Raw genomic sequence first — 21,567 nt, 5'->3', positions numbered from 1 at the left:
ATTCACAGTGTATCTAAATATTGAAACTATTTTTTTCAAAGACAAAAGGACAAAGTGTTACACATTACAACTTTAACACTTAATTCTAACCTTTGCTCAAGAGATTTTGAAATTAACATTTATAGTAAAGGTGATCTAAATCTGAAGTAAATAAAGTAGAAGAAAAATGAAACAATAATAAAATTTGCAAGAAAACTGTCATTCAGAACATTCTGATAATAAAAAATGTTAATGGTATACAAATGCTAATATATGAATGAATATATGTATAATTATATATGCAAAAATTAATAAAAATTCAATTTTGAACTAATAGAATTAATTACTTATCCAGTAAACAGTTTACAGAAGTCTAAGCTATAATTACTGCCATATAATTTATACTTCATTTTTGTATTTTCCAAGTTAAAGTATACTGTAAATGAACTTCCTAACATTTATAACATGCTAACACAAGCCACAGCATATACAATCTTTTTATGTATATTTAAATCTATAAGAAGAAACCACTTAAAGGATTAAATATTACTCTCATTACTTTCTCCCAGTGGACTTGGTGTTTCAAGTACTTCTGAGAATATTTTTACACTTAGCAGATGTTTTGATAGTGTCTCGCCTCATATGATGTACATAATCTAAGAAAACTACCATACCTATTCTTCGCTTCAGACAATCTCATCCTGCTGACAATGAAGAAAAATCTGTATTATTTCAGTGCTTAAAAATAATTTTACATCAACTGGAATAACAAGACCAAAATTTAGCAACTAATAGAAAGAACTATGTATTTTAGAAAATGGGTTTTATTTTTTATTTGTGTGTGTGTGTGTGTGTGTGTGCTTTAAATTGAAAAGGTATAGTTTTTAACCAGATTTTATTTACTGCTCATTTCTCACTTGTTTACAGTGTCAAAAGTCAATTAACTTACAACTACAACACCAAAGAAAGAATTTATTAAATAGATTGCTTGAGCACAACACAAAATTCCTATTCAGTTACCACTGAGAAAAATACAGAAAGGAACTATTCTTATGCATATGCCACAGAATGAAAAAAAAAAAAACCTAACTTTAAAAAATGATCACAGCAACAACAAAAAAAAAACCCTCCATAATCTGTATTTTTGGTAAAAATTTCTTACCATGCTATAAAAACCTTGCCTTTCAAGGAGCCATTTCTGAATTCAAGAGCCACGTTATCCAGACACAAGCAAATGTGAGACAGTTACCTGCCATGGCTTACTCATTATTTCTTTACAACTCATTTCTTATCAATGAAATAAGTGAATGAACAGTTCTCAAACCTTTGAGACTCAAGAAGTGAATTATATATCTACTGTAATTCCTATCACAGAAGTGAATAAAATAAAACAGAACTAATAAATGTTATACACTATAACACTGTTTGAAATGAAGCATCCAAAAATGTCTTAAAATTTTTAAATATTCAAGTAACTGTTCCTCTGGCATTTAAAAATAAGATTATATAGCCAATATCAAATGTAGATTATGTATATCATATAGTAAGACCACAGAATTCAGGGTCTTCCTTTCTCAGTTACACTAATTTACCTTTCAGTAGCTAAAATTTCAATTACACTAGAAACTGGGGTACAGAAACTTTTGAAGTATGAGTGTTTCTAAGTTGATGAGAAAGTCCGGAGTTCTAGTTAGGAAAGAAACAATGCTATAAGTACAGGGACTATAATATGTCAATAATCCTTGATAGAAAATTTATAAAGAATTTGGTTCATCAGGAGCAATACATAAAATAACATTTTCTCTGCTTTTTTTTTAACTCTAGGATTGTCATTTGAACTACAGTTGGTACTACATTACTCTGTCAAGTTTCTGTACTTAAAACACCATTTATCTTCTGTTTTGTCTGATTTTTCAGGTCTTTAGGATTCTTACTTATTTTAAAATACAAGTCATTGCTTCCTAACATTATCTGTAGTTTTATAACCATAATTATCTTAAAGAAACTTCCTTATACAGAAATTAGACCACCAAAACTATTAAGACTATGTAAACTGACATTGTTTGAAATGAAGCATCTAAAATATATTAAAAATTGTAAATGATCCAATACCTGTTCTGGTATTGGTTGCTCTTTCAGAAGAAGCTGTGAGGCATTTGCTCTTTTGAGATGACCTAATTCTTCCTGATACCTTCATCAGGACACATTTCAGGACGTCTTTCTCATGATGGCAGACACTGGGGTCTTAGGATAGTTCTCTAAGTTCCTTGCTTACTCACCAGTAAGTAAAAGCTGCAACTCCATGTTTAAATACCATAAAGCGGTGGTCTCTACCCTAGCAACCACCAAAATCCAAGAGAGAGAAAGAAAAACACAGAAAGAAATACCCCATTTGAAGTCAGTAAGTTTACCAAAGAAATAAAGATAAGATATTCAAATGACTTGTACAAGTTATTTTTATATAGAAAAATATCATAAATTCTGTTAAATTGAAACAAAGTTGTAATTTTAGGTGCTGGTAACAATTACATCTTAAATGGTCGAGAGGAAATCTAGCAGAATTTGTAAGAATTTGTATTAACTAAGTCCACTGACAAATTTAAGAGATAGCATTAATCCCCTCAAAAAGATTAAAATAGTAGACTGTATATCACATGCATACATATCACTGTGAAATTTTTATTAAAGATTAATAACTAGCAAATTTTGGTTATATAGAAAATTGAAACATTTTCAAAACTCAAAAACTATGTCTTATATAAGGCTATACCCTGAAAACTATACTAGAGTAAAAACAGTTACTGATGAATTTTACTTAGTTTCTATTTCTAGTAAGTACTTGAAAACATTTTAACTGCAGCAAAACAATAACATATTTAGCTGTCAAAACAGTGAACAAAATGTTTAAGTTTTCAAAAGAAGTCACTGACCCACAAAAGTACTGTGATATAACACAACATACTTTATTAAACAAAACAAATATGTATGTGAATAAAAACATTATTATACCATTTGCACATTATAATAAAAAGAAGGCAATAACTTAACCATAAAAAAGAATATAAAACTAGCATATGAAGAATATATTTTAAAATAAAACTTAAACTTGATATTTAAAGAAGTATGTTTAAAGTATCTAATAAATATTGTGCACATTAGACTATAAAGAATCCTAAAATTTACAGTCTAGTGAAATAAAACAAACCCCAATTATAATGGAAAACAAAAGCTAATCAATTAAGTACCTATCAAACACAACTTCCTACATACTGTATTGTTTGATACAGATACAAATGACATAGAAGCTCTATATGGCATTTTACATATTGATTTATCAAAACTTAGAGACTAAATAAGCACAATTCTATTTGTATTAAAATACTTAGCAATATGATTAGGTATAGCACCCTAGACAAAGAGAAAATGATTGATCTTTCTATGTGCTCTGATCCACACATTACGCTGGGGTAGACTGACTACTCACAATGTGGAAACAGGCAAAAATATCTGATTGATTTTCTCTTGTGCTTAAAGGCAAGCTAGTCAAGGTGCTAAAGCAGCGGTTCTCAAACTGTGGGTAATGACCCGTTTGAGGGTTGAATGACCTTTTCATAGGGGTCACCTAAGACCATCAGAAAACACAGGTATTTACATCACAATTCCTAACACTAGAAAAACTACAGTTATGAAGGAACAACAGAAATAATTTTATGGTTGGTAATCACAACAATGTGAGGAACTGTACAGAAGGGCTGCAGGACTAGGAAGGTTGAGGACCACTATTCCAAAGGTTTTTATTTTTAGCTTTCTTAACTTCCAATTAATAAGTTCATTTATGGCAGATGCTAATCACTATTTAAAAATCTAGCTGAAATAAGTAAGTGCACCTCTTAGGCAAGTAATTTATGACCACATGACAAACCGGCCTTTAATAAGAAGCAAAATCTGTGGCTCCAACTTTTAAAGGGATGTACTATTTTACAATCACAACAGTCTTGATAACTGTAGATATTTTGTTACCTTAATAGCACACCATACTCAGCATTCCCTCCAAGTCTGTACAGTGCTAATTAAAACACTGTCTCTGAAACTACAGAACATTACATTGTTCACTTAGAAACTTGAGCATCAGAACTGAAAGGCTGGATTATTCCTGAATATTAACACTGCTTAAAACAAACCTTAATAGCAATTCAAACACAATTTTAGCAGCTAACACTGATAAGTTTTTTCAGTGAACAGTAACCAATCATTTCAACTAAATGTCTTAATAGATAGAATAAATACATAGTGAGGCTCCTTAAAATTTTAAGTAATATGAACTGTCATAAAACTCCACATTCTATCAATGGTATATAATACCTATAAGTAAAATATTTTCATCCTTGTAACATTTAACAATTTTAGTACAAGTCACCTCCGTGAGCATTTTCTATACAAATTAATTAAAAACTTGTTTTAAACCATATTTCACAAATATTGAACCAATGTGGAACCTGTGAACCTATTTCATTAATGCTACTTGGAATTTCTCTCATAGTGAATGAGTGATGAAAAGTCTAAAATTCTTCATTACAGGTGACTGTAGATAAACTGAAACACTTTGGAAAAGCCAAATCCAAGCCCAATAAAAGAGTGGAATCAATTCATTATCTACATCTGCAACAGCCAGCTTGCAACTTTAAAAGTGAAATGGAAAACCAAAACAAAACAAAAAGCAGAACATGAAAAGAGGCAATTCATATGAAAATACACAATAAGGTCAAGTCTCTTTTCACAGCATGAGAGACTGATTAGACATTTCCATACCTGAAACACGTCTGCTTTGTTCTTTAATAAACTGATCTCCATCTGCTCAAGCCCTTGGAAATTTTTTAGCACTACAACCTGCTGTGTTCAAGCTCCACATAACTTTGCATTACCCCGTTCATAATTAACTAATTATTCTCCAATTAATAGTGTAGATCCTGATTTTATAATGTAAATCAGATAAGCAAGGTAATGGATAGGCGGTCAATCTCATTTTATTTACCAAACCCAGCATGAACATTAAAAGTTCATCACATCTTATGTACCTGAACAGCAGTCAATCTTACTGGCAGGCCTAAGGAGCACCTTGAGGTGATCACTACAGGAAGGAAGCATACTTTTTTTCCCCCTATAAGGAACCACTTGAATATCCTGTCTCAGTTCACATTCCTTACTGCTATCTAAATTTATAGCACGATGCCTCAGGCAGATATAGATAAATTCTGCCTTCATATGCTTTCATGTATATTAAGTAATTCTCTTAAACAGGTTTCAATGGTCAAAAAAAAAATAAGAAAACTAAAAATGTTTTTAAAATGTTAATGGTCTAATCTGTTGCAAAGTCCTTCTAAATTTTTAAACAGATTTTGGTGAAATATTTCCATATTGTGAGTCAAGTAAAAACATACTGATGAGGTAGCGGTGTGTGTATGTGTGTGTGTATGTGTTTAATATATGGAACCTTGAGTGCTTATTAAAGTTTTTCACTAAGAACCAGGATGCATAAATAGGGAAGTAAGGTAACAAATATGAATATTATTTGTCAGAAATCTATTTTCATGACACATGATATCAGATAAACATTCAAGAAACACAAAGTAGTTATATATGAGTAATGCATGCATACCTAAAAAACTCAGGCTCAGGCTAAATATTGTTTTCACATCATACACAACCGTAACCTTTTTTGACAAAAGAACTGTGACATTTTGGACAAGCAGTATTGCTAGATTTGTGAAATAAATGTTTAACTGAATTTTTTAAAATTGCGGAAGTGGTATTTTATTGGTTTCAGAAGAGGGTCTCTACAAACCCTCTATCTGGAAAGAAATATTCTGAGAAATCTAAGTGCCTCTTAAAGACACTAAACCCACACTCATTATTACTCAATATGAATAGATACATGATCATTTTTAAGCAAATAACCATTTATGAATGGTTCTCAAAGTAATGTTCCTCACCAGTTAAATCAACGTTATTTGGAAACTGTTACAAATTCAGATTTTTGGGTTTTATGACAGATCTACAGAATTAGAAACTTCAGATAGTCAGGGACAGCACATTTGGTGGTCAGGAGGACAAAGAGAAGATGACAGTCAACTGAATCTCAAATAAAATAAAATAGAATAATAAAATAAAATTAAAATGATGCAGCCTTGCCAGGCCACCAAAGAAGAGGATCAGGCAGTCCTGATGAGACTTGAAAAGCTATGTGCAGATGGCAATGGTGGAGAACTTTCCCTTTCAGTGGACTAGGGGAATGGGATGGGGGAGGTGGGACGGGAGTAGGCCTGGAGGGGATGAGGGAAAGGGTTTCAATCAGGATACATAATGAATAAATTGTGAAGAAAAAAAATAAAAATTAAGATTAAAAAAGAAATCTGCCCGTGACTCTGATGTTTCACTACCATCTCATCCATGTTGTATTTTAGAGGCATTTACTTTCCTTCCAAATATTATGTATGTGTTAGGGGAAATAACATTCGTGTGTGTGTGTGTGTGTGTATGTGTTGGTCTGCCATTCTGCTTCAGAAATTACGTATTACGTGTTTTTTTATATAGGGTCTCTCATTGGCCTGGTATTTGTCAAATCTGGAAGGTGGCTGACCAGTCAACCACAAAGATCTTTCTGTCTCTGTACCCCATTACTGGGATTACAAGCCTGTGCCAGCTTTTCACATTAGTACTAAGTTCTCATGCTTATATGGCACTTTGGCATATCCCTTAAAAATATCAGTCCCTTACTGATATTGTAATATTTTTTCCAATTCCTATGCTGTGGTAAATAACTGTCAAATTCCTGACCTGCCATTCTCTTATATATAGATTTATAAGATATACATTCCTTAGAAATATTTTCTTAGATAAACATTAATTTTCCTTTTTAACATCAAAAGACCAATAATTGGCAAAAGTTAATTTTGCACTTCATTTAGGAGATTATGAAAAGAATATGTTTTATTCTGTTCTCTTGAAGATTATGACTTTTAAGAATTTATCATATAGGAACTGTGCAATTTATATCTGTAACATGGATCTTTTCTCGAACTTGGAAAAGCATAATCTACCACTAAAAACTAAATGATGGAAGAATAATAATTAGACTGTTCTAATTATAAGCACTGTGGAAGGGCTTTTGGTTAACACTGCCTCTTCAACCAGAAATCCTAGGATTTCTCAGAACTAAAACAGAAACCCATTAGAGGAAAACAGAAACCCTAAATTTAAAAATATCCATTAATGTTTTCTTACCTTATGGTAAGACAACTGGTCTAAAGCACAGTTCATTTCACAAATGGTAATCTGCCATTGCCATTTTTCTTAAAATTTGCTGGAGTTCAACTTCTCCATATATTAAATAATGGTGATTGGTTCTTCCTTACACTTAAAGAAAACATACTGCTTTTCCTAAGGATTATGAGTATTTTCTCCAGTGCTATGAAATCTATCAATAAATTAACAGTACCTTTATATATTACTTAATACACATTTAATTTTACTAAACATTTTATCCAATCATATGGTTCCTATAACTACAGATTACTAGGGATACCAGTGTTACATACATACACTTGAATGTACTATCTACAGCATTGTCTATTCTATTTCTACAGTTTAAAGTATTCCAAAAGCCCCTGAAAAGATCCAAATCCACAATGATAAACAATGGAATTTCCAGAGATATTTTAACAATTTACATGTATATGTGATTTCAATTACAGCAGTCTCTTCTAAATCAGTTCAGGATTAAGTGGTGCAATATTCAAAGCATTTCTGTCGTTGACTTAAAACTGGATCTGCAAAGCTTGACGATCAATGTGAACTCTGTAAACCTCTGGGAAGACAAAGGTGCTGGTGAAGATCTTTCAGCAGGCAGGTTGTATACTCAACAAGCTCTGCAACACCCTTATTTCATAGCTTCACATGTACGTTCAAAAGTAAAATTATATGGAACACAGAAAGTTTGTATTAAATAAAACAATAACGAATAAATTTGTATATTTCTGAAATAAAAACCTATAGGCTAATACAAATACTACAAGTATTCTTGAGCTTAAATTCTAGTTATAAAGTGTCCATGCTAACATCAAATGCTTCCACAGAACTCAAAAACAAAAGCTGTAATCTTCAGCAGTCTTTCACTTTTGCTGAATATCACAAATATCACTACATGTGTGAATACATGTAGTAAACAAGGTGGTACAAACTTGTAGTCAGTGAAAAGCACTGTCCTTTTCACAAACAAATAAGGGAGAGATAAATGTTCAACAGGCAAGCAGAGACTAGTAAGTCCCACTGGCTTCCTTTAGTCTTCAGTGAGTCCAAACACTGTTGTCTTTAGCCAACAAAGCAAGAGGGAAAGACATTTACCCACTAAACCAATTCTGATAGGACATTACCCACTGTTGTTTTAATATGCATCCACCAAGTATTTCTGATCACTGTAGCAACAACAACAAAAAAAAAGAGGAATGGGGGAAAAGAAGAAAAAAATAGAAAGAGAAAAAGAAAAAAAATCTACACAGGCAAAAATTAACTGCCTTGTCTACCCATATAACAAACCAATCAATTACATTCTATCCAAACTTGACAAGCAAAAGCACTTTTTGCAGTGATAAGCTTATGGGAAGGACAAGATAGCTGTTCTCCTTTAGTTTATATACTCTATTGAGAGTTTTATCCACATTTAAAAAAAAATCACACTTATAAAAGATTTCCGGGATTGCCTCCGAGGATGAGCTGTGGCAGAGTTGGGTCTCATGAAGGGTATCTACACAGTAAAGTGATAAGAAAAAAGCATTAACATTTAAAGATCATAGCAGCTCTGCACTATGTCTTATGAAGCATACTAATAATATCACAGTAGATTCAAATAACAGAGATAGAAATCCTCACCCTAAATGCCATGATCTTAGGAAGGTTTCTCATAGACTACAAAAGAATATTTTTTATCTTTTAAACACTGAGGTGTCTCCTCTTGTAATATTGGAAATAGTTTTGGTTGACAAAATCAATCTATTTTATGAAAGAAGGGCTTAAATACAAAGGAAAATGTCTTTGACCAATTACTATTTTGAAAAATAGCAGTACGCTGCATTCATTACCTGGAATGGCAAATTTACAGGGCTCGAGGAAACGCACAACTATCCCTCGTCCCTACCCTGGTTTCCTCTTAAAAGGACTGAATTAGAAACGCATGACTAATTTTATTTGCCAAATTTGTCTTGATTTTGAGAGGAGAAATCTTAAGGGCTTAGAGGTTAAAAGTAACATTTTTACTATGGTAGAAACAAAAATTTACCACTTTTCACATATTTAGAGATGTATAGATGATGCAAAATTGCTAAATAGTCACATCATAAAAAAGTTCATTTTTTAAATTTATTAGAAAGATGTGTTTAATGCTTCTAAGTTCCGCTGAGAAAAAGAAAGTGAAAAGAGGCACACAGAGAAATAAAGTAGTACTAAGGAGAACTACCATGCCAAACTCAACCAGAGAAAAAGAAAAGGAATCAAAACTCTACAAGAAAAAGAATATAATGTGAAACAATGTTAAGAGAAAGGCTGTACTCATTAACACATAAGAAACAAACAGCAAGAGCCAGATTTCTGGACAAACAACAAACCTTGTGCAACATTTTTTTCAGTGCTTTGGGCCCTAAGTGAAAAGCTTTGAGCACACTTGGAATCTGATAGGAACTGTGTCTGAACATTAAGCAGTACTGGAAAAGCATATTCTAGAGAAAGCAACAATTTATAATGTGTGTATACGTCACTCTTAATTTTGTGCAAAATCATGGAGACTAACAAATAACCAAGAATTTATTATTACTTGTGACACTCCTTTGCATATGGATATATAATATATCATGGAATCCATTTTAAACTCCAAATAAACCCAAGTTGGTCTTTAACTGTGTGAAAACTAAGTTACTTCAAATATTCACTTTATACTAAACTTCTTCTAGTCTTTTAAATCTTTTTAAATGCTAGAATAAGCAACATAACTTGCCGTCAGCTCTAACATGTCAAGGTAAAAGACTGTAGTATTTTAGATTGAAGATTATGTTTTAACCTAGCATTTACTCCATGTGTACCTAGAAAGCCCTCTTTGAAATTAATATAAAAAAGATTTTCAAAGAGTTTCAGCAACGGATGAATAAGAAGATATAAATGTGTTCTGCATCTTTTATTAGTTACAGTGGCACAAGGAGAAGTATCTGCTGTGTTTGGCTAAGTCACACATGTTAAATCAGTGCAGTGTGGTGAGGCAGTATGTGTAATGACCAATGCATGGGCCTGAGAGGTAAGATGGCTTATACTCAATATACACTTTGATCATACTCTAAGCGTGTCATCTTAGCTAAATAGTTCTCCATTACCTTACTCACAGAAGAGGAATAAGATTAGTTTCTGTCTCCTATCTGTATCATATCAATGGCTGTTGTGGGGATTAAAAGATCAACAAGGAAAGCACCAGCAGAGTGAGAGGAACATAATGAGGAAGAAGTGGTATGAAAGCCACCAGACCTGTGAGACACTACAAAACTGGTTTTGTGGAAGAGAAGCTTTAATTATATAACAATTCACACAGATTCTTTTACTATTTACTGGGATTAAATTTCACATTGTTTGTTGCTTCTATAGCATAGATCACTCATATTTAAAGGAAGATATACACAGCTCATAGATCTTACAAGGACTGATGGACCTATTACATGTAGAGAACAGTCTGGGACCAAGAATCTAATACGATAATTACTATAATTCCCTGGACAAAAATACTTGGAAGTAACATTTCTTTATACCTACATTATAACCCATCATTATTAGATATCACAATTCACCACCAACCCCCAAATCTGTACCTAATCCTGTCAAATTCCCTTTCCCTCTCACATCATTAATATGTGGTTTATGCATTAAAAAACACAAAGCCAATATAAATTAAAACTCTTGCTATACGAAAAATAGATAAAATAGGATGTTCATTTGAGTAAGTGAAATAAAAACCAGGAAAACAATGTATTTTAGTTCTAACATTACAAACTGAATTCATTCGTTTGGTGATTCTAAGGACTGAAATTCTTTTTCTCCTTTCTTCTTATTTCCAATTTATTTCCTTTGTATCCCAGTTGTAGTCCCCTCCCTCATCTCCTCTCTATCCCACCCTTTCTCCTTCTTTCTCCCTCCCTCTTCCTCCCCCTAGACCACTGATACAGAAGTCCTCCTCCCCTACTGTCTGACCCGAGGCTATCAGGTTCCATCAGGACTGTCTGGATCCTCTTCCTCTGTGGGTTGCCTAGGTCTCCCCACCAGGGAGAAGTGATCAAGAAACAGGCAACCGAGTTCATGTCAGAGATTCTCTCTTCTCCTCTTACTAGGGAACCCACACGGAGACTGAGCTGTCTATGGATTACATTTGTGCAAGGAGTCTAGGTTCTATGTATGGTCTTGGGTTGATGCTTCAGTCTCTGCAGTCAGTCCTGGGCCCTGCTTCTTTTTGACACTGTTGGTCTCCTTGTGTGGCTCCTGTCCCCTCCGGGTCTTTCTATCTCCCCCTTTCTACAAGACTCCCTGTGCTGTGAGTCTCTGCACCTGCTTCAATCCCCTCCAGGGTGGAGTTTTAAAAATTATTTATTTTTATTAATTACAGTGTATTCACTTTGTATCCCAGCTGTAGCCCCCTCCCTTATCCCTACCAATCCAACCCTACCTCCCTCATCTCCTCCCATGCCCCTCTCCAATTCCACTGAGAAGGGAAGTCTGCCTCTCTTTCCATCTGACCCTAGCCCATCAGATCTCATCAGGACTGGCTGCATTGTCCTCCTCTGTGGCCTGGTAAGGCTGCTCCCCCATCAGTGGGAAGGGGAGTCAATGAGCCCGCCACTGAGTTCATATCAGAGACAGTCCCTGTTCCCCTTACTAGGATACCCACTTGGAGACTGAGCTGCCGTGGGCTACATCTGTACAGGAGTTCTGGGTTATCTTCATGCATGGTCCTTGGTTGGAGTATCAGTCTCAAAAAAGACCTCTGTGTCCAAAATTTTTGGTTCTGCTGTTCTCCTTGTGGAATTCCTATCTCCTCTATCTCCAGCTTCTTTCATTAGAATCACTACACTCTGCCCAAAGTTTGGCTATGAGTCTCAGTATCTGCTTTGAACCCTGCTGTGTAGAGTCGTTCAGAGGCCCTCTGTGATTGGCTCCTGTCCTGTTCCCTCTCCTCTACTGCTACCAGTGTCTAGCCTGGTAGCATCTTCCCTAGGGTCCTCCTTTAAAGCTATAGATTTTAGTATGTTTATCCTATATTATATGCCTAATATCCACTTATACGTGAGTATATAGTATATGTGTCTTTCTGATTCTAAGATACCTCACTCAGGACGATCTTTTGTCGTTCTACCCATTTGCTTGCTAATTTCATGATTTCTGAAAAGTTTAAGACATGATGGCTCACTTGGAGGGGAACTGTCCATTTTTGACTAGAGCTGGTTCACACAAGATGAATATCCATCTCTAAAACAAGTTTGTTCTTTACTGCTTAGTGTAGTTGCTGGGAGATCAGGCAATTCCTAAATGAATGGTGAGACTATACTTGTCCAGATTCTTTTCTGGCCTCGAAATTCTGTCTTTTTAAAATCACCAAATTACAAATGTTACAAAAATTTGAAAAAAATATACAGATAGGAAAATGACTAGAAGTAACTTAATTCAAGGTAATGTATTTAACCAGTAACAGAATTGGTTAGAGATTTCATCCTGCATGTTTGAGTATGTACCTCTCTATAAACATTTATTTGTGTATGTGCACGTGTATGCATGAATATGGATGGGTTAAGTGTACATGTGTGTGGAGTCTACGGTTGAATGAAATCAGGTGTCTTTCTCAATTACTCTCCAATGTATTGTAATTGTTATTTATTTTCTTGAGATAGAGTGCTTCAATGAACCTGTTGTTCACTGATTCATATAAGCTGACTGGCCAGCAAGTCCCCAGGATCCTCCTGGCTCTACCTTCTGGTGCTGGGATTATAGCCATGTACCAACTTGTATATGGGTGCTGAGGATTGGAACTCAGGTCTTAATCCATATGTAAGAACCATTTTATTGACTAAGACCCCAGCCCTAAAGAGAACCTTTCTTGCTAAATGATTAATATACTCATTAATATATAAATATATAAAAATCTTCTTTGTAAGTTAACAATATAAATATACAACAGGAAATAAGTTTAAAATTCAAAATCATTCTTACTAAATAGATAAATGAATTAAAAAAACTTTCACTGTTAAATGTGCTTGAAACCAAGATTTTTTTCCTATTTACAACTTAGTAACCCAGAAACAGCATATTTAACTATGTAAAGTTAATATGTATATGTAAACATATACAAGTTTCTGTGATTTATAAATATATGTTTTCTATAGTCATTTTATGCAATCATAAAAATTATAATTATTGATAACATAAAAATATGACTCACAAATTTACTTAAAAGTTTAGTTTTCCTGTACATTTAAAAAAATTATACAGCAATTATTAAAATGATGAGTATGTAACAAAATCAAGTCACATCATAAGCACTAAATATAGGGGTAGTTTACTCCTTCTACATGTCTAACAATATCACCAAATGAACCTGTTTAGAAAAATTAAGGGGGAAAGGCATAGGAAGTGAAAATTTTATTTTAACCCTAAAAATTCAAGGCTTTCCCTACTTTTTCATCTAACAGGTTTAGTGTGTCTAGTTTTATGTTGAGGTCTTTGATCCACTTAGACTTTAGTTTTGTGCTGGGTGATAAATATGGATCTATTTGCATTTTTCCTACATGTAGACATCCAGTTAAACCAGTTCATCCAGTTCAATCATTTGTTGAAGATGCTATACTTTTCCATTGTATGGTTTTGGCTTCTTTGTAAAAAAATAAGTATCTGTAGGTGTGTGGGTTTATTTCTGGATCTTCTATTTGATTCCACTGATCTACCATTCTGTTTCCATGACAGTGCCATGCAGTTTTTATTACTGTTGCTTTACAGTATAGCTTGAGATCAGAGATGGAGACACTTCCAGATGGTCTGCTGTTGTACAGAATTCTTTTAGCAATTCTGGTTTTTTGTTTTGTTTTTCTGTTTTACTTTCATGGGCATTGCATCGAATCTGTAAAATTCTTACTGGCAGGGATGTTGAAAGAATTTTAGAACAGTGATGGAAATAGCCCAATATGAAACCCTTCATTCTTCTGTGCATATACATTCTTTGTCCTAAATTGTTCAATAAACATTCACTGCAGCCTTGGAATAAAGACACTAAGTGTGCACTAAAGAACTGCTGTTCTGGTGTGGCATAACAAGGAAAAACACATGACCTGGATAGCAACCAAGACAGTGGGAAATTTCCTCAATGATTTCTATACATAGAGCTCCAATGCTGGCCATTTTCTTTGGGCAAAAGAAAGACCCGAAGGTTATAGGAAACGGTGTAACCGAGCTCTTAAACTGGAGGAAAGACTCGCCGTAAGAAAGAAAGTAATCTCTATGCTGACTTCTGACACTGATTAAACAGTGAGTGATAGCTGCTCTCCCCTCACATCTCTGTCAGCATTGCTCTCATATGTTTTATTGATTAGAACTATTCTGACTCTAGTAAGATAAAATCTCAAAGTAGTCTTAATTTGCTTTTTCCTAGTCATTAAGGATATTCAACATTTCTGAGCTGTATTTTAGCCATTTTTATTTCTTCCTTTTGACAACTTCCGTTCAAATCCAGAGCCCACTTTTCAACTGGACCAACTGATTCCTTGCATTTGTTTTAGTAGTAGTAGTAGTAGTTCTTTGTATATTCTGAATATTAATCCTCTACATGATGTGCAGGTGGCAAAAGTTGTTGCCTACTTTGTAGACTTCATCTTCACTTGTTTCTTGTGTTGTACAGAAACTTTTAAGTTTTTGAGGTGCCATTTGTGAGTTGTTGTTCTTAATTCACGAGTGAATGGAGTTCTATCCAAAAGTATGTTTCTATATATCTATATTTTGTAGGGTACTGCTTATGTTTTCTTGTAGCAATTTTGGCAATTCATGTTTCACATCAGGTCTTTGATCCATTTGGAGCTTCTTTTTTTCTTTCTTTCTTTCTCTTTCTCTCTCTCACTGTTTCTCTCTCTCTTTCTTTAACAGGATGATAGATACAGGTCTGACTTCATTCTTTTACTCATAGACATTCAATTTTCCCCAATGCCATTTGTTCGAGATGTTCTTTTCTCTGTGTGCAACCACTATGGAAATCAGTGTGGAGAATTTTCAGAAAGATAAAGATCCACAATATGAGTCATGTACACCGCCACTTCTTGACCTATGTCCAAGGAACATACCATCCTTTTTCACAGATACCTGCTGTAACCATGTTCATTGCTGTTCTAGTCGCAGTATCTAGGAAATGGAAAAAGCCTAAATGTCCTTCTACTGATGAATGGACAATGAAATGTGGTACATACATACAATGGAATTCCACTTACCTGGAAGATAAATGAAATCATGAAAACTGCAGATAAAAGAGACAGATCTAGGAAAAGTTATAGTGAGTGAGGTAACACAGAATCTGAAAGACAAATGCCATTCTCTCTCATTTATGGTTCCTTGATACTAGTCTTTAGATATATATATATAGCTCAGAATAACTGCAAAATCCAGGAAAACATAAAGGACCTTTTTAGCACATGGAATAACTCTTGCTAAGGAGACAGAAAGGCACAGGGGCTATGAGAGGAAACATGGCAAAAACTGGAGCAGAGACTTTAATGAGGAGACGGAAGGGAGGACAACAAAAGCCAAAAGGTAGTAGGGAGAGATAAATATCACTAAGGATGGTTGAAAAGGCCATAGGGAATATATTATTTCATATTTACTTAAAATGAATATATACAAGTTCATAAGTGTAACATGTAAATAGGTTAAAAGAATTAATGCCATTTGAGTAATTATAAAAACCACTTCTTTTCCACATTCCAGTAATACATGTGTATGCATGGGCACACACAGACACACACACACGAATGCATGTGTATATGTATGTACATATATATTGCACATGTCTATATATTTCATTTTTATTAGTTTGAACGAAACCTTAAAACATGTTTCTACTCACTGCTTTTTAGTATTTTTAACTAATAAAGCACATTTGGAATAATTTTAAGTTCATAAAGTTTGAGTAAGTAAAAACACTGACTCAAACATACTTCTCCACACAAAGCACCACCACCACCATCACAATAACAAGAGAAATCAACAAAATTGTTCCTTGATATCTCTCAAAATCAATGGTCTCAATTCCCCTCAAAGACACAGACTAACAGAATGAATATGAAAACAGGATTCATCCATCTGCTTCATCTAAGAAATATACCTTAAATTTTTTAAATTTAATTTTTATAAATTATAGTTTATTCACTTTGTATCCCAGCTGGAGGCCCCTCCTTCATCCCTCCCAATTTCACCATCCCTCCCTCACCTCTTCCCATGCTCCTCACCAAGTCCACTGATAGGGGAGGTCCTCCTCCCCATCCATCTGATCCTAGTCAATCAACTCTCATCAGGACTGGCTGCACTGTCTTCCTCAGTGGCCTGGCAGGGCTGCTTCCCCTAAAGGGGAAGTGATCAAAGAGCAAGCCACTACATTCATGTCAGAGACCTTCAAATTTTAGGGTCTAACAAACAGACGTCAAACCAAAAATAATCAGAGGAGAGAGGGAAGAATAGTACATGTTCATTAAAAGAAAAATACACTAAAAGATTTCAATTCTTAGCATCCATACCCCAAATATGACACACCCAAGTTGATAAAAGAAACACTACTACAGCTTAAATCACGTACTGACCCTCACACACTAAGAGTGGGAGACTTCAATACCACACTCCCTCCAATAGACAGGTCATCCAGACAAAAAGTAAACAGAGAAATGCTGAAACTAACTGACATCATAAACCAAATGGACCTAGCAGATACCTACAGAACATTTCACCCAAACATACATATACCTTCATCTTTACACCTCATGAAAGTTTCTCTAAAACTGACCACATACTTGAACACAAAGCAAGTCTCACTACATGTGAGAAAACTGAAATAATACCCTGCCTACTATCAGATAACTAAGATTAAAAGTAGATATCAACAACAGAAACAGTAGAAAGCTTAAAAACTTATTAAAGGGAACAACTCACTACAAAATGAAAACTGAGCCATGACAGAAACTAAGAAGAAAATTAGGCTTTCTAGAATTGAAAGAAAATGAATATACAACATACCCACATCTATGAGATAAAAATGAAAGCAGTTCTAAGAGACAAGTTCATAGCACTAAGAATTTAAATTTTAAAAAGGAGATAGAGAGAATCTCATATTAGAGAGGGCACACCTGAAAGTTCCAGAACAAAAAGAAGCACACCAAAGAGGAGTAGACAGCAAGAAATAATCAAACTCAGTGGTGAAATAAGTAACAGAAAACCAACAACAATTAAACAATACAATGAATCAATGAAACAAAGAGGTCATTCAATGAGAAAACTAGTTAAGACTGACAAACCGCTATACAAATTAACTAAAAGGTGGAAAAAGAATATCCAAATTAACAAAATCAGAAGAGAAAAAGGGGACATAACAACAGACACGGAGGAAATCCATAAAATCATGAAACATTTTAAAAACTTGTATACCATAAAATTGGAATATCTAAAAGAAATAATTTTCTCAATACATATCATTTAGGTTAATTCAAGATCAGATAGGCAATGTAAATACATTTATAGGTCCCTAGTAAATCTGAAGCACTCATTAAAAATCTCCCAGACAAAATAATAAAAAACAGAATAAAATAAAATAAAGTAAGTCGAAGGCCAGAGGTTTTTCTACCAGAGTTTCAAGAAGAGATAATGCCAACACTCCTCAAATTGTTACACAAAATAGAAACAGAAAGAACATTGCCCAATTAATTTTAGACGACATTTATCCTGATACCCAAACCACATAAAAACAGAACAATTAAAAATTACAAATCAAATTTCCTCATAAACATAGGTGAATAATTCTCAAAAAAATATTTCCAATCTGAACACAGGAATACAAGAAAAAGATCATTCATCAAGATCAAGTAGATTTCAAGCCAGAGATGCAGGAATGGTTTAATATATATAAATCAACAAACATAACCCACCATATAAAAAAAACCTGAAAGACTGAAAGTACATGATCATCATATTAGATGCCAGAAAGGCCTTTAAAAAATCTAATAGCCCTTCATGACAAAAGTCCTGGGGAGATTAGGGATACAAAAGACCTACACAAACATAATAAAGGCAGTTCAAAGCAAACCCAACATCAACACCAAATTAAAAAGAGAGAAGTTCAAACAATTCCCATAAAAATAGAAACAAGATAAGGTTGTCCCCTCTCTACACCTTTTTGATAACAGTACTTTGAAGTACTGTGAAGTACTGCCAGAGCAGTAAGACAGCTCAAATAAATCAAAGGGAAACAAACTGGAAAGGAAGAAGTTAACATATCTGTTTCTGCAGGTGGTATGATAGTATACATAAGTGAACCTAAAAATTCCACTGCAAAACTCTTACAGGTCATAAACACTTTTGGTAAAGTAGATTGTTACAAAATTAACTCACAAAAATGAGTAGGCCTCCCATATACAAATGGCAAATGGACTGAGAAGGAAATCAACAAAAGAACACCTTTCACAAGCTTCATGTAATATGTCTTGTGGTAACTCTAAACAAGCGAGGTAACCAAAGGCACAAAACCTTCATCCTACCACAGAGACACATGCTCAAACATGTTCACCGCTGCTCTACTCATAATGGCCAGAAACTGGAAACAACTTAGATGTCCATCAACTGAAGAATGGATAAAGATAGTGTGGTACATTTGGACAATGGAGTATTGTTTAGCCATTAAAAAAAAAAAATTATAAGTAAATCGCTAAAACTAGAAAAAAATCATCTGCAGAAAAGAGAATATGGTATATATTCACTGAAATGTAGATTATTCAAACCCCAAATGATCTATACTGTTATCAAGAATATATAGGTTGCTCTCCACAAACTGAAGACAACATCTTCAGTGTTTTAGTGTTTGGTATAAGAAGGTACTATGTATGCTACCAAAGAAGAAACAAAAACACCAACCTAGACAAAATGAGTTTCTGACCACAAGATTGCTAGTGCAATGGTGGCACACTGTTTATGGGATTAATCGACCAGTATCTGATTTGACTTATGGCCCACTCCTGAATCATACCCAGCATTGCTTGGGTGACCAGGAACCTGAAACTAGATAACTCAGACACGCAGGGTAAAACAAAGTACTACTGTTTTAAACTACTGCTGCTATCACCACCTCCAATAATAATAATAATTAATAATATTATTAACAACAATAATAAAAAAGCAATAAAATTGACTCCTAAAGACACTCTGCTGTGCTCATAGGTCAGTGCCTTACTCAGCCATCATCAGAGAAGCTTCCTCCTGCACCAGATTCCCGTTAAATACAAACACAAATACAGAGACCCAGAGCAGAACGATATACACAGTGAGAGACACTCAGCACTAAATGGGATATGTCCATCAAATTCCATCCCTTGGGGTTGATGCAACCTTAGAAAAAAAGCTCAGAAAGAGTGTAAGAGCCAGTGGGGATGGAGGAAACTTAGGAAACAAGGCCGTCTAAACCCAGACAAGAAAACTCAGAGACTGAGGTAGCTGCAAGATGCTTGCACAGACCTGCACCACATGGAGTCCCAGAGCTCAAAGGACAAGTGAACACAAGTCCCACCCCCAACTCCATCATATCTACAGATGAAGCCATCTGCAATTGATAACCACTTGCCAATAAAAATTAAGTTTCCTCCAAAGTCTCACTGGGAAAAACAAAAACTACTCTTGAAGGTAGACTACATGCCCAGTGGTAGGGGAACAACAGACAATGAACTCAAAGGTAGCTCTGGAGGTTCCTTGTCTAATAATGCTCTGTTAGGGCTCTAAATATTTTCTTTTTTTTTTTTTTCTCTTTTTACCCTGCAAGTCCTTTGTGGATATATTTTAATTTCCAGTTTAGTGTTTTTATTAGATTCCTGAGTGTGAAAACAAGTGGATTTGTTTTTTGTGCCTTCTCTTTGGCCTTTTTCCTTCTGTTTGTTCATTTTGTCCAATGTTGGTGTTAGTTCTTTTAGTATTATCACATTACATTTTATTATTATCCTACAAAAGTCTGTTTGTTTTCTGAGAGACAGGAAGAAGAGGAGAGAAAAGGTGGGAAGGAGTTCAGAGGCCAATCAGTATTCATGATATATTCCGTATGGAATAAAAAAATAAAACATTTTCAATAGGAGAAAAAAAAGTTAAAGTCTACATTTGTAACCTCCAGTCCTTTAAGAGAAAAAAGAAAAAAGGCTAAAACATAAACAGAGACGAGACAAACATGCATAGGTAGTATGCCCACTACATTAACCCCTTTTTAAAGAGTATTTATTTCATGTACCATATGTGTGCCTGGAGCCCAAAAAAGGCCAGAAGAGGGTGTCAGATGCCCTGGGACTGAAGTCACAGACAGCTGGGAAACGCCATGCTGGTGCTGGAAACCAAGCCTGCATCCTCTGCAAGGGCAGCAAGTGCTCCTAACCACTGAGCCATGTCTCTAGTCCCACCTCATTAATTCTTAGTGTGGCCTCAGGGAGCTACTGGGTTAGACACAGGAGTATCAAGAATGAACGCTCAGAGTATGAAGGTGAGTTCAACCTTTAGCCTTTAGAATAATGTGAAGTTATTCGAAATGCTGAAAAATAACATGGGAGGCTATTATTGAAAAGGTATAAAAGTTAGATTTTGAATAGCTGAATCTTTCAGATTCTTTCTAGGTTTCAATTTCTAATTTACTATGAAAGTAAACAGGGCTTTCAAATAATACTTAGTATGTTTAATTACAATTCTAAGTGGTAACTAAGAAATACAGAAGACTGCAATGGATACCAATCATAGTAAAGTGACAGGGCACTTTTGGCAATTACTTTGAAGCAAACAATCTTGCTTGTATTTTCTTCAGAAAATTAAATCAGGACTTTTAGACTTTATTATCACTGGTCAGAACAGTACCTTTCTCATTTATGCAAATAAACTTTCATATTTAATTTTATTTTTGATACCGATTTCCTGTTATTTAATCAAAGTTTATTTTAGTATACCTTAGTTCTTTGATCAAAGAAAAAGATTTAAAAAATATTAATTCAAGCTACCAAAATTGCACATCCCTAGTAAGATGCCAAATACTATAGGTGTCATACTAATTCTCCAAGCTGCAATGTGGAATTATAAACAAAACATGTCAAGAAATTTATGACACACACTACTGTCAAGGCAAAATACTATCGGTGAAATAGATAGCAAGTTAACAAACAGCTCCTGAACTGGCTGAAACAGTGTGGGGGGAGGAGGTGTTTGGGTTTGTTCTGTATTTTGTACAAGAGCAGTGTACACCCATGTTCTAGAGGATGCTTA

General features: G+C 34.4%; 1 protein-coding gene across 3 annotated transcripts in view; it reads right to left on the bottom strand.

Moving 5' to 3' along the window:
- The window catches only part of Phf14 (PHD finger protein 14), a 141,810-nt gene that overhangs the window by 33,009 nt on the left and 87,234 nt on the right, over positions 1–21,567 (bottom strand). Inside the window, exon 17 of one of the 3 annotated variants that reach the window (XM_060373982.1) lies at positions 4–8,779. The exons of the other annotated variants lie outside the window; for them this stretch is intronic. Within the exon in view, the coding sequence (XP_060229965.1) occupies positions 8,767–8,779 (13 nt within the window). The 3' untranslated portion in view covers positions 4–8,766. Of the gene's footprint in view, positions 1–3; positions 8,780–21,567 lie in introns of those variants that run through there. 3 annotated transcript variants of the gene reach the window in all.

The sequence above is a fragment of the Meriones unguiculatus genome, chromosome 21 (genome assembly GCF_030254825.1).
Source record: "Meriones unguiculatus strain TT.TT164.6M chromosome 21, Bangor_MerUng_6.1, whole genome shotgun sequence".
Lineage (NCBI taxonomy): Eukaryota > Metazoa > Chordata > Mammalia > Rodentia > Muridae > Meriones > Meriones unguiculatus.
This window is presented reverse-complemented; position numbering and strand designations above follow the sequence as displayed.